The 17,287-nt window shown below is 34.4% G+C and overlaps 1 protein-coding gene across 2 annotated transcripts in view; it reads left to right on the top strand.

Moving 5' to 3' along the window:
• The window catches only part of LOC150103592 (transmembrane protein 231), a 114,054-nt gene that overhangs the window by 64,526 nt on the left and 32,241 nt on the right, over positions 1 to 17,287 (top strand). For both annotated transcript variants that reach the window (XM_090398340.1, XM_090398339.1), the window contains exon 5: positions 9,677 to 9,758. In XM_090398340.1, the coding sequence (XP_090254466.1) occupies positions 9,677 to 9,758 (82 nt within the window). The remainder of the gene's footprint in view (positions 1 to 9,676; positions 9,759 to 17,287) is intronic.

Raw genomic sequence — 17,287 nt, 5'->3', positions numbered from 1 at the left:
TTAATTAAAAACCTGTGTTTTCTATCAAAATTACTTCTTGCGTGAATTTTGGGACACCCTGTATTAAGGTCATCATCTGGAGCATGCGTGTGTGTGTTGTGTGTAAAGACAAGCTATATTACATTTCAAACAGTATACCAAAATGACAATGATTTGATCAACCGTTATTCTACTGGCCTGACCTCTAGTGAAAAAAAAAAAAACTACATCAAAGCTATATCCTATTTATAACATCATAAGAGAACCAATTCATATTAATACTTTTAATACAGCAAATTGGTGGCCTAATCAATAGTTTAATATAAGAGTTATATTAAAGCTAAGATCCTAGATTACTACAGTCTTAATTATAATTAACTTTTAGACCAAAAGGTTAGGTGGGTAGAATATGTGCCATCCATATTCTTGGGATTTTTAGACTACTATTATTATTAAGAGTAGGGTGGTTGATGAGAATTTCACAGGCCCCTTTAAATTTGTGCTCATACCACATTTTGGCGTGATATAAAGAACAGGTGTCTTTCCAGTCAGTTCGATGTATAGTATTGATCATGATCAGAAAGGCTAGATTTGCCATAGTTATTCAATTTAATGTACCATTTATGTTCCTTTTTTTTTTTCAGATAGGAATTGTGTGTCCTGTTTCACCTATAGAAACAAATTACAGGTGCAATGAATACAGTATACCCCAGAGTGGGCTAGCAGTATACCATTCCTTGTGAGTTGAATAAGTTCTTTACTTTTGCAGGAGGTTTAAAGGTGGCATTAAGGTTGCATTTCTATAACTGTTTATTTTATCTGATATCCCTTTAATGTATGGAATGGCTACAGTTTTATTGTAATCTAGTTTATTTTTGTTTTTAAGTGGAGCCTTGTGAAGTATTTTGATGATAGTAATTTTGCTGTAGCCATTTTTCAGGAAGATATTGCTGATAACTTTTGATGACTAAAAAACAGGGCTTTAAAGATTTGCTCCAGAAAGCAAGTACTTAAACATGCTTTCTGGAGCAAATCTTTAAAGCCTTGTTTTTTAGTGTGTTTGTTGTTGTTGTTATTAAGAGAGACCTCCAGGGAGTCAGGAACTCATTGAGGAAGGCCACACTATTCACCCCCACTGTCATAATTGTTCTTGAATTCATTCGTGCTACTTGCACACACAAGATCCAAAGGCAACCCACTCCAATCACGCACTACTCTAAGAGAGAAAAATCTATCCCTAACCCCCTTCTTGACAGCATTCGTTCTCAACTTCCAAGGATGCCTTTGCATCTTTTCCTCACCCTCCATAAAATGAAAAATTCCATCTACTAAAATTCTGTATAACTCTTTCAGAAGTTTGTCATTCTCAATCATATTACCCCTCTTTCCCCTGTTTGCTAGTGTCTGCAGCTGTTCTTCATAATCAGTATTCCACAATCCTAATATTATTTTTGACACTCTTCTTTGCACTCTTGCCATAGTATCAGAATCACTACTGAAACCAGCAGATCAAACCTGTGTGGAGTAGTCCAAGTGAAGTCTTATCAAGACCTTGTAAAGAGGCAATTTTTGTGTTGGGCAGTCATAAGAGTTTGTGTATATATTGGTCAGTATGTGTAAGCTTACAGTAAACAGTGAAGGAAAGACTGCAGGAAGGAGGATGTGTGACAAGCGTATCTAGAAAGGAAAGGTGTTCTGACTTTCAAATTTCAATTGTGAATAGTACGTATTTGTGTAGTTTGTTTAGGTGGCTGAGGAAAGTGTCTAATGTCTGGTGGGCATGGGACCAGATAATGAAAACATCGTCAGGCATATCTAAGTCAGACTTTGGGTTTTAAATAATAGGAATGTAGAGCACGTTGCTCAAAAGCGTCCATATAAAAATTATCAATTGGAGAGGGCAGGGATAACTGCTGTGCCTTCTTTTTGCAGGTAAAAAGTATTTTGCCACACTGAACAGCCAGAATGTAGTATGTGGGCAAAGAGTGACATGATATCAGAGGAATTTTTGTCCTGTAAAAGAAGAATTGTGTCATTGATTGAGACATTCATGAGAAGGGCAGACATGGCAAAACTGACTAATAATGTGTGATTACTGACAATTCATTACTGAGTTGTCAGTAATCCTTTCAAGGACATCTATACGGTTATATCCTTTCAAGGATATAACTATAGAAAGCAACTCAGAGAGCAGATTGCTCAAAATCGGGATCCTAAATTTAAAATTGTAACTGTTCAGTTAGCTATTTAAATCCATATATTTAAAGCTGGAAATTATGATCAACTTAGAAGAATACTATCTTTGGTCCCATGGTATCAGTTACTGAATGGGAAAAATTTCAGCAATGCATGAGAATCTTTGAAAAAGTGTTTAAATTAGGCATTATCTGAATGTATCCCTAGTGTTCAAAGAATAAATAGGATGGGAGTGAAATGGGTTTGCAACCTTATTAAGCAAGAGATCCACAAGATGATATGGAAAGAATATCGTGAGAATAAAAGTGAGAGGAGTTATGAAATATATAAAGCTCAAGCCAGAAAGGTAACAAGTATTGTGTGGAAAGCTAAATCAGAGTATGAAAAGAAATTGGACATGCAAACTAAAGGCAATTCAGAAGAATTTTATTGTTATGCCACAAACAAAAGAAAGAATGAATGTGAAAGAATAACTTCATTGAATGCAGATGGTACTTGGTGTCGGAAGCTAACGAGATTGTTGAGTTAATGTGCTCACTTTGCTAAGATATATCAACCAGGTGTATGTAACATGGTGCACATTGCTGCATTGGATGAAGAGTTAAAAGTCATGAAAATGAGGTTGAGGAGCTGTTGCATAACCTGGATAAGAATTTGTCTATAGGAAGAGATGGAATATCAGGCTGTTTGCTAAAGGAATGTTCAGCTGAATTGGCTACACGTTTCACATGTTTGTATAACTTGAGTCTCAGCTCAGGAATGGAAGGAATGTATGATAGTTCCATTGTACAAGGGTATTGCAAAAACTGATGTGTCTAACTAGTGACCTGTCAGTATCTCTGGTGTGATAGTGAAGATTTTACAGAAGTTGGTAAGAACTCACATACAGAAATGGGTAGACAAACATGTTAAACTCTGCAAGGAGCAGCATGGGTTTACTAAAGGAAGGTCATGTTTTAGCAATTTGCTCATATTTTATAGCAATGTTACAGCCAAGTTGGATAATGGGAATAGATATACTATGATAATGTAGGATTTTTCTAAGGCATTTGATAGGATACCACACGAAAGGCTGTTGCATAAACTGGAGAATATGGGATTGGAATATAAATTCTTGACTTGGATCAGGGGATGGATGACAGATAGACATCAAAAAGTGGTATACAGTGGGTGTGAATCTTACAGATTTAAGGTGACCAGTGGTGTACCTCAGGGTTCAGTCCTTGGCCATTATTGTTCAATCTGTACATTAATAACATCAGGCAGTGTCTAACATCAGGTGTGCAATTGTTTTCTGATGATGCGAAGATAGGTAGGGCAATCAGGGATGCTACCGATATTCAGCACTTACAAAATATTCTAAATAGGCCGGAAATTTGGGCAAATGAAAATGACTATCACTTTAACGTTAGTAAGTGTAAAGTTAATCACTTTTGCATGATTGGAGTTCTAGCTGCATATTATATTAGTGGGGTTATGCTACAAGAAACTGAAGAAGTAAGGGATTTTGGCATATTGGTGGATAGGAATTTAAAGTTCAAAGGTCACATAGCAAAAGTTGCAAATGCAACTCAGAGGATAATTGCGATGTTGAAACAGAAACATACCGTTCCTTCTCCTTAGATGTCACGGTTTGCTTCAACATCACAATTATCCTCTGATAATTCAACATTGCATATCATCCTTCATTCTCCTGTTAACCAGAGTATGCAATCCACATACTTGCAATCTGTTCTCATAATTTAAATCTCATAATCCAAATATAATATTTATAACTCTTCTTTTCACAGTTCTTTTTCTCCTTGGAACTTTGGAAGCGAAGGTTGGTCGATTGGTAGAGCCTCTGCTACTAATGGCTCGCAAAACGTTAAGCAGGTTTGAGTGCCGTTAGTAGTTAGAAGGGGGACCAATCGTTCAATGGTGTTGGCACATTCTCCCTCGATGAGTCTTTGGACTCCCTGGAGGTGTCACATAATAATAATAATTTGGGAGACCAAATCTGCTCACAATAATCCAGGTGTGGTCTTATCAAAGCATTTTGCCTCTTTATATAAGGCTTTGATAAGACCACACCTGCATTATTGTGTGCAGATTTGGTCTCCCAGGTTCCAAGGGGAATAAAGAACTGTAAAAAGGGTGCAAAGAAGAGTTACAAAGATTATATCTGGATTATGGAATTTAAATTACGAGAACAGATTGCGAGTATGTGGATTGCATACTCTGGTTAACAGGAGAAAGAAGGATGATATGATAGAGGTCTATAACCTTTTGAATGGGTGTTATAGGATATCAACTGATGAAATTTTTCGTTATATGGAAGGTGGGGAGAGAACATGAAGGCATCCATGGAAGTTAAATTTGTTCACCGTCAAAAAATGGGTAAGAGCAAGGTTTTTCTCTCAGAGAGCAGTGAGTGAGTGGAATAATTTGCTGTTAGGGATAGTGAGTGCATCTAGTGTGAATGAATATAAGGGAAGGTATGATAGCTGGTTTGGGTGATTTATGTGCCCTAGTATTGTTACAAATAGATCATATTCAATCAATAGCTTGTTTTCGAAAAATGCAATGAATACAATCTTCCTCTTCATATGGCTTTCATAGATTTTAAAAGAGCTTTTGATTACATAAAAACATCATCAATAACAGAAGCCCTTAGAGCTTATGGCATTGAAAAACAATTTTTTGACATAATAAAATATATTTATGAAATTTCTACTACAGTGGAATAATTTGGTCTTAGGTGTTGTGAATGCATCTAGTGTGAATGAATTTAAGAGAAGGTATGATAGCTGGTTTGGGTGATTTATAGCCTTCCTCAATGAGTCCTTGACTTCTTGGAGGTCTCATATAATAATAAAAACAAGTGACAGAACAGTGGTAACAGACACCTAAAGTTACCATTTTATCCTTATTGATTGGGTCATTACTCCTCTTTCATTCATTGCATGATGTGGTAGATGATATCCAGTCTTTAGATTTCTCTATCATATTAACAACCATCTCTGGCTGACTGCAAATCCTATCTACACATTTGCTAATGAAAGTATGTACTATTCCTCTTCATTATTTGACATACCTTGCAGTGCTTAAATGGTTCACACTTCACTCTCTTCCATAACCAGTACTTTAAAACACTGATCTGTTATTTTCCAGTGGGATAAGAATAATCTATTGAATTTCAGTGCAGATTTCACTTCAGTCTTCCTTTTCAAGATCTGATTTCAAATTTCGACTGATTTACACTTCTAGCCTTTTCTACCACATACACATCCACAGCTAAAAAAAAATTTGGTATCCTCTTTCATTCAAGAAACTGCTTCTCTCCAGTATAACTCTTGGCTATAAATTTATTGCTTCTCACCTTTGAAAATTGGCCAAAGGCTGAGATGAGATAAAAGTGTACTTGTTCTTATCAGCTGAATATATGATATATGCCCCATCAGCTGCGCAAGATATAAACTGATTTTTGGAAGGTGGCAAAGTGCTTGGACCTTACTGTACCTTTGTTTCTCTTGGTAGCACATTTTGAAGAATGATGGGACATTGCATCCTTTGATTGGAAAAGATCATCTGAGTTCACTTCTCATTATGATGAGAGGAATCTTTATATGGACTTTTCAGTTGAAAGTGAGTTTGGCTGATCTCCTACTGAAGTAAAATCTGATACTGCTTGAGATAGGGCAATTAATTCTATCTGCATCATCTGTAAATTGTGTGTTTTCAGATATATGTAAATTGAAAATTTGACTGAACAGTTTCCTAGTGTGTTGCATGTAATTTGTCAAATTTGAAGGGGGAGGTAGGCAGATGGGTTTGTTTTCTCTCATTACTATAAACAAAATATTCCATTTGATAGTCCACAGTCTTTTGACTATATGCAGCATTTTTACTTAAAATGCAAAAGATTAAGGTAAAATGATATCATCTCTACCAACTTGAGGTTATGATACAACTTTTTCAGCAGTCATAGCCATAATATTGAAATATTATGGTTATGATTGAACATCGAACATATTACTACAATTGCGTTGCTTTACCAGATAGTATTGCATTTTTCAGAGAATGGAACTTGTGAGCTATAAGAACATTAGCAGAGAAAAAGTAAAGTATTCATAACTAGCATGATATTTCTATTAGGATAGAAGCATCATAGGCAATAAATAGCATAATTTAATACATTGTGAGATTTTTACCTTGTATGAATATATCCAGCATGCTCTAAATGCAAAAGCATAAAATAAAATTGAGATTGGCTGTGTAATCTTAAAAGTTGCAGATGTTCATAAAGCCTTGATAATTAATTCGGTGATGACAGTACCCTTTGGTTGGAAAAATCCAGGTTCAGATTCTTCTAGGCTGCACAGACCCTTTTAACTTTCTATTATTTTAATGGCTAATATAGCCTACTTTCGTTTAGGAGTGCTCCCTCCCTTTTTTTTTACTATGTCATTGGCTCTTTACCCAAAAAATCTAGGGCATTACTAAAGTGTTATAAAACTAATATATGAAGAATAAAAAATAAATTGGAGTTTATAATTGAAATATAAAAGCATAAAACAAAATTATGATATTAGTCCTGCAGACTTTGAGATCAGGAATACTTTGTGGTCATATCTTTTAGTTCAATATTACAAGTGCACATTAAAAATACTACTGGAGTATAGACAAAATTAAGGCTAGCTATGAAGTCATATTATATCTGTTAATTGATTGTGTTCTTCTGCCTGGCTTGTGGGATGATACCAGCATTTCAACTGAAAGTTAAAAGGTATTATTTCTGGGAAAATTCCCATGTTACTCCTCTAAAAATAAACTATTATTTTAATGGCTAATATAGCCTACTTTCATTTAGGAGCACCCCCCCCCCACCTTTTTTTTACTATGTCATTGGCTCTTTACCCAAAAAATCTAGGGCATTACTGAAGTGTTATAAAATTAATATATGAAGAATAAAAAATATAGGAGAAATTTGGACATATCTTTTTGGATGTTGTTTTCTGTCTCCTTATTCTGGTGATGTGCCTCATATGTTGTTAAGCTGTTAAAGGAAAGGGGGGGGTAAAGCATTGTGGGGAAATATTTTAAAAAACTGGGTTTTTTTTATATGTATAATATTATTATTATTATTAAGGGTGGGATTTCTTCTATATTTGGGAGGAGGGTGAGAGAAGGATCTAAAGATAGAAATTATTTTTAGGGGGAAGAGGAGGGATTTAAGGGAAAAAGGCAGGGATGGAAGTTATGGGGTGTGAGCTGTTTCGAACTGTCGTCTTCTGAACTCGTGGGAGAAGTGGATGCTATGTCATGTCGGTTAGGTGTTTCTGTCTTTGGTGTACTTGTGTTGTCTCCTATTGGTCGAATGTTGTGGCGCTTCCAACTCTTGGAGATTATATAGGGTAGGTGGACATTTATTGAGTTTTCATCACATTTTATGGTTATCATTTCCGATATTCTAATTTGTAGGTTCACTGGCCAAACGAAACAATGCTTAGAATATCAGAAACAATAGCCATAAAATGTGACAAACTCAATAAACGTCCACTGACCCTACATAATCTCCGAGAGTTGGAAGCTCCACAACATTCGACCAATAGGGGACACCAAAGACAGAAACACCTAACCGACATGACATAGCATCCACTTCTCCCACGAGTTCGGAAGACGACAGTTCGAAATGGCTCACACCCCATAACTTCCATCCCTGACTTTTTCCCTTAAATCCCTCCTCTTCCCCCAAAAAATAATTTCTATCTTCAGATCCTTCTCTCACCCCCCTCCCAAATATAGGAGAAATCCCACCCTTAATAATAATATTATACATATATAATAAAAAAAAAAAAAACCAGTTTTTTTCAAATATTTCCCCAGAATGCTTCCCCCCCTCCTTTAACAGCATATGAAGGCACATCACCAGAATAAGGAGACAGAAAACAACATCCAAAAAGATATGTCTAAAATTTCTCCTATATTTTTTATTCTTCATATATTAATTTTATAACACTTCAGTAATGCCCTAGATTTTTTGGGTAAAGAGCCAATGACATAGTAAAAAAAAAGGTGGGGGAGTGCTTCTAAATGAAAGTAGGCTATATTAGCCATTAAAATAAGAGTAACATGGGAATTTTCCCAGAAATAATACCTTTTAACTTTCAGTTGAAATGCTGGTATCATCCCACAAGCCAGCCAGAAGAACACAATCAATTAACAGATATAATATGACTTCATAGCTAGCCTTAGTTCTGTCTGTACTCCAGTAGTATTCGTAATGTGCATTTGTAATATTGAATGAAAAGATATGACCACAAAGTATTCCTGATCTCAAAGTTTGCAGGACTAATATCATAATTTTGTTTTATGCTTTTATATTAAGCTTGGTTGGCCAAGTGGTTAGCATATCCACTCTACAGCCAAAAGGCTGCAGGTTCAAATCCTGCCATTGGCATGGATGTTTGTGAAAATGGTGGTGGTGGTGGTTGGCAGTAGATGGCGTTGGTGTAGGTGAAGGTATTTGGGTTGGTGGAGTGATGAAGATGGAGAGTTGTAGAGTAGGTGCCCTCCCTCAATGAGTCTTTGGTCTCCCTGGAGGTAATATGTAATAATAATAATAATATTTCAATTATAAACTCCAATTTATTTAGAAGAGACCAGATATCTCATATAGAATATGTAGTTGACTCTCACTATACAGAACTTACAGAGACCACAGGTATAGTTTGCTGTAGTAGATTTTCTTAGCATTGGATCTAATGGGACTTTAGTCAGTACTTTCAGTAGTTTATTATGGTGTTTGCTATAGTGAGAGCCAACTGTATTACACTTATTTCAGTACAAGGTGTTTGTCCTTATAGGAACATAATGCATTATGTAACTTGTAATTATCTGCACATAAACACAAAGAAAAGTATTATTTATTAAATATACTGCCAAATTTGCATTCTACCATGTAAAAAAAAGTGTTGTTTAAGCCACTGACGATAGTTTGTTAGTTTCAAACTGAAATATTTGGCAGTATATTTACTAAATAATACTTTTCCACATGTTTACATGTGGATAATTATAATACTACGGCACAAGTTTCCCTCAAAACCAGCATTACATAACTTAAAAAATAAAACAGAAGCTGAATTTGAGTCTGAGTGCCAATAATATAAACTGTATAGGAACTAGAGCTTTTTTTTTTAAATAAAAGTACATTCAAACTTTTATCAAATCCTTGTTACTAACAAAATATTGAATCAGTAATTTCTGTTTCTTATTATGAATGTTTTTTTTTGGCAAAGTATCATTAATGAAATTGTAAATAGCTTATCCACAGTACTAAATGAATGTTATGTCTCCAACATTTTTGTGGGTTGGAATATTTTAAAAAAAATTTTTTTTTTTGGTAGGGTTGTCTTTTTTTTTAAATTTTTGATAATCTTAGACACCAAATATTTAAAGCAGACATTAATGATTATTAAAGAATTCAGAATAAGTTGTAAAATTGTTTGCTTCTTTGTAGACTCCTGCAGTAGATGCGTCAAAAAATTCAGCAGAGGCTTATGATTTGGAAAATATACTTTTTTCATATGCCCGAAGAAATGGTAAGTTATGTTAGAGTAATAATAAGTCAGATCTTATTCTAAAGTAATCTTTTTGCTTTAATTCTGTTTCCACATTAGTGAAACTTTTCCATAATTCTGTGAGGTTTCAAAACCCAGTCAGTATTTTATTTACAACTCTTTGGTTAGAAAGACCTGGATTTGACTCTGTACTCTGAGACTGGCAGGGTTTTTCACCAAGAAACTTAGAGTATTCATCTTACAAAACACACTGGCCAGTGAACCTACAAAATAGACCTCACAGCCTTAGTTGCTTTAGTCATAATTTCAAATTCGGTAATTTTTAAGTGAACATCATTGCATGATGTTCATTTAGAAATATAGTTCTTAAGTGCTTTATCATGTGCTTTTTCTCTTTTACACAATTAATTTGTGATATTTACATTAATTACAAAGAAAAAGTATATATTGTTGTCTACATTGCGTAGGCAAAACTAAGCCCATGAAACTTTGAAATTATCAGTAGTATATTGGCAACATAACCTTTGGCATGAGCTACTAAATTGTTCATCATAATAAAATACACCTATTCCTTGCCTCTCAAATCCTCCTTTTAATAAATAAGTTAATAGAATTTCAATCTTTTTTTTTTTAGAGACAATATGAGAACCGAGATATATTGAAAATCTTGTGAACTGCTTAATATTTCATATGAAATATTAAATATTGTGGGGAAACTCTAAATATGGAACTCAGAAAACATTTTATTTATTGATAAACTCCATGAAAGTCTATGCTAATTTCACAAAATCAAAGTATTATTTTTTCCCTTCTATAATGTCTCGATATTTTGTTTTCATAGCATGTTTCCTCTCTTTTTTTTCTTCCTCACCCATGAAAAGTATTAAACCTATATTGCATTAGTACCACTGGCAGGCTACAACAATGAAAACCCTGTTCAGACCAGAGAGCTTTTTTTTTCAAGACACTACAGATGTCCACTAAGCAAGTTAGTGGTCTTGCACTAGAACAGAATCATCTGCCATCTAAAAACTTCCACAAATATCCATGTCCATAGGATTTAAACTGTTGACTGGTGGTTAGAGAGTGAAAATGTTCTAGACAGAAACTAGGATAGTGATATACTATTCAAACTTTACTTTTGAGTTATCTCATTGTCACTGTCTTATTACTGAATATAAATTGTTGTGTGTATATGCATGCTCGTCTTGGCAGAATTTATTGTGCCGAAAGAGAGTTGATTTCCTACTATTTCTCTTAGTTATGCAGGCAACGAAGCTATTTGGGTGTATTTAAGTATATTTCGTTATATGGCACATAACAACGCAGAGAATATGCATGCTTCATTGACATACTGGTGAAAATAGCATTCCTGTATTAAAGACTACAAAATACCCTTTTTATTTAATTTTTAAAAAATTAAATAAAAATATCAAATTTTTCTTTACATGGTAGATGAATTTCATTGCCTGGTACAAGACCACTCCCACTTTTTGGTGTCCTGAAGTAGCTCAAAAAAAGTTTCCATGTTTTGTCTCTATAGAAAGGTTTAGGGTATGTAAAAAAATTAGTAAAAATATAATATATGTAGATATATATATATATATATATATATATATATATATATATATATATATATAAAAAAAAAAAAAAAAAAAAAAAAGAGTGCTTAAGGGTCAAAGCTGTATAACTGAGACGAGACTTCCACATAGCCTTTAAAGGAATGCAGAGAACCAAACAGGGCTTCTGACCTAATGTCCAGTCCTCACTTTCTCGTGGTGCGCCCTGTTAGGTGTCTACCTGGATACCTAAATACTGAACGAACGAGGATGGGATGGCAATTTGGGATTTAGCTGACTAAATTGTATTCTTATTGGCTTAAACCAAAATACAAAATGATGGTACAACATGACAAAATTTCATGCCAGCTGGGGCGTAGCCTGGTTACATAAGGCCCTGGAACAAATCTGAAAACGCACCTCAACTCAACATCACCAGAGTTAAAGATCGGTACTATCAACATAAGAAGCCAGAATGGTAAAGAAATGGAGCTAGCTGAGGAATTAGTTAAGTACCAGATCGACATAATAGGGGTGACTGAAACAAAAATGACAAAAACTGGTGAGATCTTTTTGAGCAATAAATCATCATCATCATCAAATTCCTGACATGTACCCTCAAAGGGTGCACAGGATATGATAGTACTACATGAAAAATTTACACCATTACTAACTTCCTATCTACAATTTTACTATCAGTCTATTACTTGTCAAGACTCCAATATTATCATTATCAGATCTTATATTTCTGTCGTCTAAGGCACATTGTACCATATCAATCCACCTATATCTTGATCTTTCTCTGGGTCGTTTTCCTGCCAACCTGGCAGAGAACACTTGTTTTGCTAATCTTTCCTCGCCCATTCTGTTTAAGTGACCATACCACCTGAGATTAGCTCTGCTAACGCATTCCTGGATGCCAACAATGTCAAGTTCTTTCCTAATATCCTCATCTTTAATTTGATATTGCTATTGATGCCATCTGTTCACGCCTCTAATCTTTCTCAGGACTCTCATATCTGCGGTCTCTAGTCTTTGGAAAATTTTTTACTTCTAACCCAGCTCTCAGATCCATAAGTTAAAACTGTTTTGAACACTGTCTTGTATACAGCTAATTTAGTGTTCTGACTAATTTCTCTCTTATTCCATATGAATTTATTCAATTGACTTCCTATCATACCAGCTTTGTTGATTCTGTTGTCTATTTCCATACTTAATTTACCATCTTCACTAAAACTCGTGCCTAAGTAGCTGAAATGTTTTACTTGTTCCACAGGTTCCCTGTTCACAACACAGTTGACATTTTCAACAATTCTACCTATTTTCATTATCTTTGTCTTTTTAATGCTCACCTTCATACCATATATATTTTAACAGTTATTCAATTTAGTCAGAGAATCTTGCTAACTGTAGTGGATTTATTTAGAAATATAACATCGTCCGCATAAAGCAAAGAGCTGACATTAACATCTCCAATTCTGATATCATGTTTAATACCACTTTCCTTCATAATGTGATCCATATAGATAATGAATAACAGAGGGGATAATGTACATCCTTGTCTCACACCAGATTTAACATTAAACCATCTCCCTATACTTCCTTCAATTCTGTTTGTTCCAACATAAAAATGTGCACAAATTCACATGGAGAGAAGAGGCAAGGAATAAGAAAAGTCTCATTGACTATGTTATTGTTGATAGTGATGTTTTCTCACTGGTGCAGAACACCAGAGTGTACAGAGGATTTGAAATTGGAAGCGATCACTATTTAGTCTTGAGCAGGATAAAATTGAATTTCATATTGAAAAGAATAACATGTAAGAAAGTTTTAAAGTGAATAAAAGTTGAACAGCTCTCAGATGTGAACTGTAGACTAAAATACACAAAGATTATTGAAGAAAAAATGAAAGAGTTTGAGAACAGGAACCAAACCTTAGAGATTCAGTGGCAAGCCTTGAAGAAAAACCTTATTGATTAAGTCAGCTTTTGCTCTTAGAGATAAATGTAAGAAAGCAAAACACTGTGTAAAACTAGCTAAACAAAAGTCATGGGAGAACTTTGGCAAGAACATAGAAAATAAATATCAAGAAGGTGGTAAGATATTCTGGAGGCTGTTGAAGAAGCTTAAAAATGGAGGAAAGAGTGCTGTAAAAGGAGTTAGAGATGATAAAGGTGACATGAAAACAAGAGAAAAAGATATCTTTGAAGTATGGAGTAATTACTTCGAAAAATTGCTAAATGTAACTAGCGGTGATGACAGCACAGTGATAAAAAAACACTGACCAGGCATGCAGTCAGGATTACATATTCATACTTGAAGTAGAAAAAGCCATCAAAGGCTTGAAATGTGGAAAGGCAGCAGGAATAGATGATATTTGACCAGAAATGCTGAAGTATGGTGGTATAAAAGTCTTGTAGTGGCTGCACTGCATAGTTCAGAAAGCCTGGACAGAGGGACGAATTCCCAATGATTGGAGTAGAGCTCTAATAGTGCCCATATATAAAAAGGGAAATAAAACTGAATGTGAGAATTACAGAGGTATTCCCTACTGAGTGTTTCTGGCAAGATCTATGCAAGTATACTTGAGAAATGGTTGAGAAGAATTTTGGAAGAACAAGCTCGATTCAGGTCAAATAGAGGCTGTCAGGATCAGATCTTCACTTTACGACATATAGTCGAGAAAGCATGGGAATATAACAAAGATCTGTATTTAAGTTTTGTCGATCTGGAAAAGGCATATGACAAGGTGTCAAGAGAGAAGCTATTCAATACACTATATATGGTGTCAATGGGGCATTATATCAAGCAATACTTATTCTGTCTTTGAGTTGTAAGTCAGCAGTTAGAATTGAAAGAAATACAGGAAGATGGTTTAATATTAAATCTGGTGTGAGACAAGGATGTACATTATCCCCTCTGTTATTCGTTATCTATATGGATCACATTATGAAGGAAAGTGGTACTAAACATGATATCAGAATTTGAGATGTTAATGTCAGCTCTTTGCTTTATGCAGACGATGTTATACTTCTAAATAAATCCACTACAAGTTTGCAAGATTCCCTGACTAAATTGAATAACTGTTGTAATAGATATGGTATGAAAGTCAGCATTAAAAAGACAAAGACAATGAAAATAGGTAGAATTGTTGAAAATGTCAACTGTGTTATGAACGGGGAACCCGTGGAACAAGTAAAACATTTCAGCTACTTAGGCACGAGTTTTAGTGAAGATGGTAAATTAAATATGGAAATAGACAACAGAATCAACAAAGCTGGTATGGTAGGAAGTTAATTGAATAAATTCATATGGAATAAGAGAGAAATTAGTCAGAACACTAAATTAGCTGTATACAAGACAGTGTTCAAACCAGTTTTAACTTATTGATCTGAGAGCTGGGTTAGAAGTAAAACACTTGACTAAAGACTAGAGACCACAGATATGAGAGTCCTGAGAAAGATTAGAAGCGTGAACAGATGGCATCAATGGCAATATCATATTAAAAACGAGGATATTAGGAAAGAACTTGACATTGTTGGCATCCAGGAATGCGTTAGCAGAGCTAATCTCAGGTGGTATGGTCACTTAAACAGAATGGGCGAGGAAAGATTAGCAAAATAAGTGTTCTCTGCCAGGTTGGCAGGAAAACGACCCAGAGGAAGACCAAGATATAGGTGGATTGATATGGTACAAAGTGCCTTAGACGATAGAAATATAAGATCTGATAATTTTGGAGTCTTGACAAGTAACAGACTGATTTGGAGGAAAATTGTAGATAGGAAGTTAGTAATGATGTAAATTTTTCATGTAGTACTATCATATCCTGTACCCCCCCCCCCCCCCGAGGGTACATGGCAGGAATTTGATGATGATGATATATAAAAAAATTAATGAAAAAGGAAAAAAATTCTTAGCCCACCCACCTAAGAATTTGTTTTCCTTTTTTATTAATTTTTTTATATATCTACATATATATTTATCTATAAATCTGCATATACTTTTCAAGGTATGAAAGTTTACAAAAATCTTTCATGGGTGGAAGGCACAAAAAATTATTCAGCTCTCCCCCCACCATATCAGCTTTGCTTATTCTTTTGTTTATTTACATATTTAATTTTCTGTCTTCGGTCAAAATTTTGTCTAAATAGCAATATTTTACTTGTTTTAAAGGTTCCCCATTGAGAATGCAGGTGAGTTTTCACGTTCCTGCATATTTTCTTGATTTTGGTCTTTTTATTGTGATTTTCATGCCAAATTTGTTAAAGTAGTTATTCAATTTAGTTGAATAATCCTATAGACTTACATGAAATTTATTTAGGAGTATAACATCTCCAAAAAGTAAAGAGATAATTTTGATATCAGGTTTAAGCCACTTCTGTAATGTGATCCATAGAAATGATGAATAAGAGTGGAGTTAGTGTGCACCCTTACCTTACATCTGATTTTACATCAAACCATTTTACTTCCTTCAGTTCTAACTGCTAACTTAAATATGAATTATGTATTGCTATGTAATATTTTCTTTACATAAAGTTGTAGTGTTTTGAAAAGCTTTTCTCTTGCCATCTTGCCTTTTCCAGATCTCATCATCAACTTCCTCACATGTATGCTCATGAGATGTACAGGATATTATAATAGCACTATATGAAAAAGTTATATCATTACTAACTTCCTATTGACTCCAATGTTATCAGATCTTATATTACTGTCTTTTAAGACACTTTACTGTATCAATCCACCTACATCTTGTTCTTCCTCTGGATCTTTTTTCTGCTAACTTTCCAAAAAAACACTTGTTTTGCTAATCTTTCTTCTCCCATTCTGTTTAAGTGATCATACTGACTGAGATTAGCACTTCTCATACATTCCTGAATCTAACTTCCTTCCTAATATACTCATTTTTAATGATACTGCCTGATTCCCATCTATTCACCCCTAATCTTTCTCAGGACTTATATCTGTAGTCTCCAGTCGTTCATGAAGAGTTTTATTTCTAATCCAGGCTCTCAGATTCATAAGTTAAAATTGGTTTGAACACTGTCTTATATACAGCTAATTTAGTGTTTTGACTAATTTCTCTCTTATTCTATATAAATTTATTTAGTTAACTTCCTACCATGCCAGCTTTGCTAATTCTTCTGTCTATTTCCAAAATTAATTTGCTGTTTTTGCTGATGTTTTCTTGATCTATAGGTTCTCCATTCAGGATGCAGATGTTTTTGTCTATTTTCATTATATTCATCTTTTTTAAGTAATCTTTTTGTTATGATGATTTTCATACCAAATTTATCTACAGTTATTCAATTTATTTAGGAAATTCTGCAGATTTGTACTGCATTTACTTAGCAGTATAACATCTTCATAAAGTAGAAAGCTGAGATTAACATCTCCAATTTTGATATCAGGTTTAACATCACTTGCCTTCATAATGTGATCCATATAGCTGATGAATAAGAATAGAGATAATATACACTCTTGTCTCGCACCTGATTTAACATCAGTCCATCTTCCTATACCTCCTTCAGTTCTAATTGCTCATTTTCAACTGAAATCTAGACTAAATATTGTTTGATATGGTATCCCATTTACACCATATAATTGCAATATTTTGAACAGTATTGCTCTTGGCCACTTGTCACCTGCCTTTTCCAGATCTATAAAACTTGACTGTGGGCTAAGTTAAAATCGGATCCTGACACCTGTTATTTGGCCTGAACTCAGCTTGCTCTCTAAGCTGATCCTCTCCACAGTTTTTCTTAGATGAAATGTTTAATAGTGTTTCACCTAAGAAAAATTAAAATCTTACCTATAACGCTCAGTAGAAAAATACCTCTAATTTTCACATTTAGTTTTATTTCCGTTTTTAGAACTCTGAGAGCACTATTTCAGTCACCTGGAATTTGATCTTCTGGCCATCCTTTCTGAATTATGCAATGTAACCACAAAACTTATTCCTCCATATTTTGAGTTACAGGTCAAAGATCATCT

Source organism: Typopeltis vanoorti, chromosome 9 (assembly GCF_054136105.1).
Source record: "Typopeltis vanoorti isolate ZY-2024b chromosome 9, IOZ_Tvanoo_1.0, whole genome shotgun sequence".
Lineage (NCBI taxonomy): Eukaryota > Metazoa > Arthropoda > Arachnida > Uropygi > Thelyphonidae > Typopeltis > Typopeltis vanoorti.
Note: the sequence above shows the minus strand (reverse complement) of the source record. Positions and strands in the feature narration are given on the sequence as shown.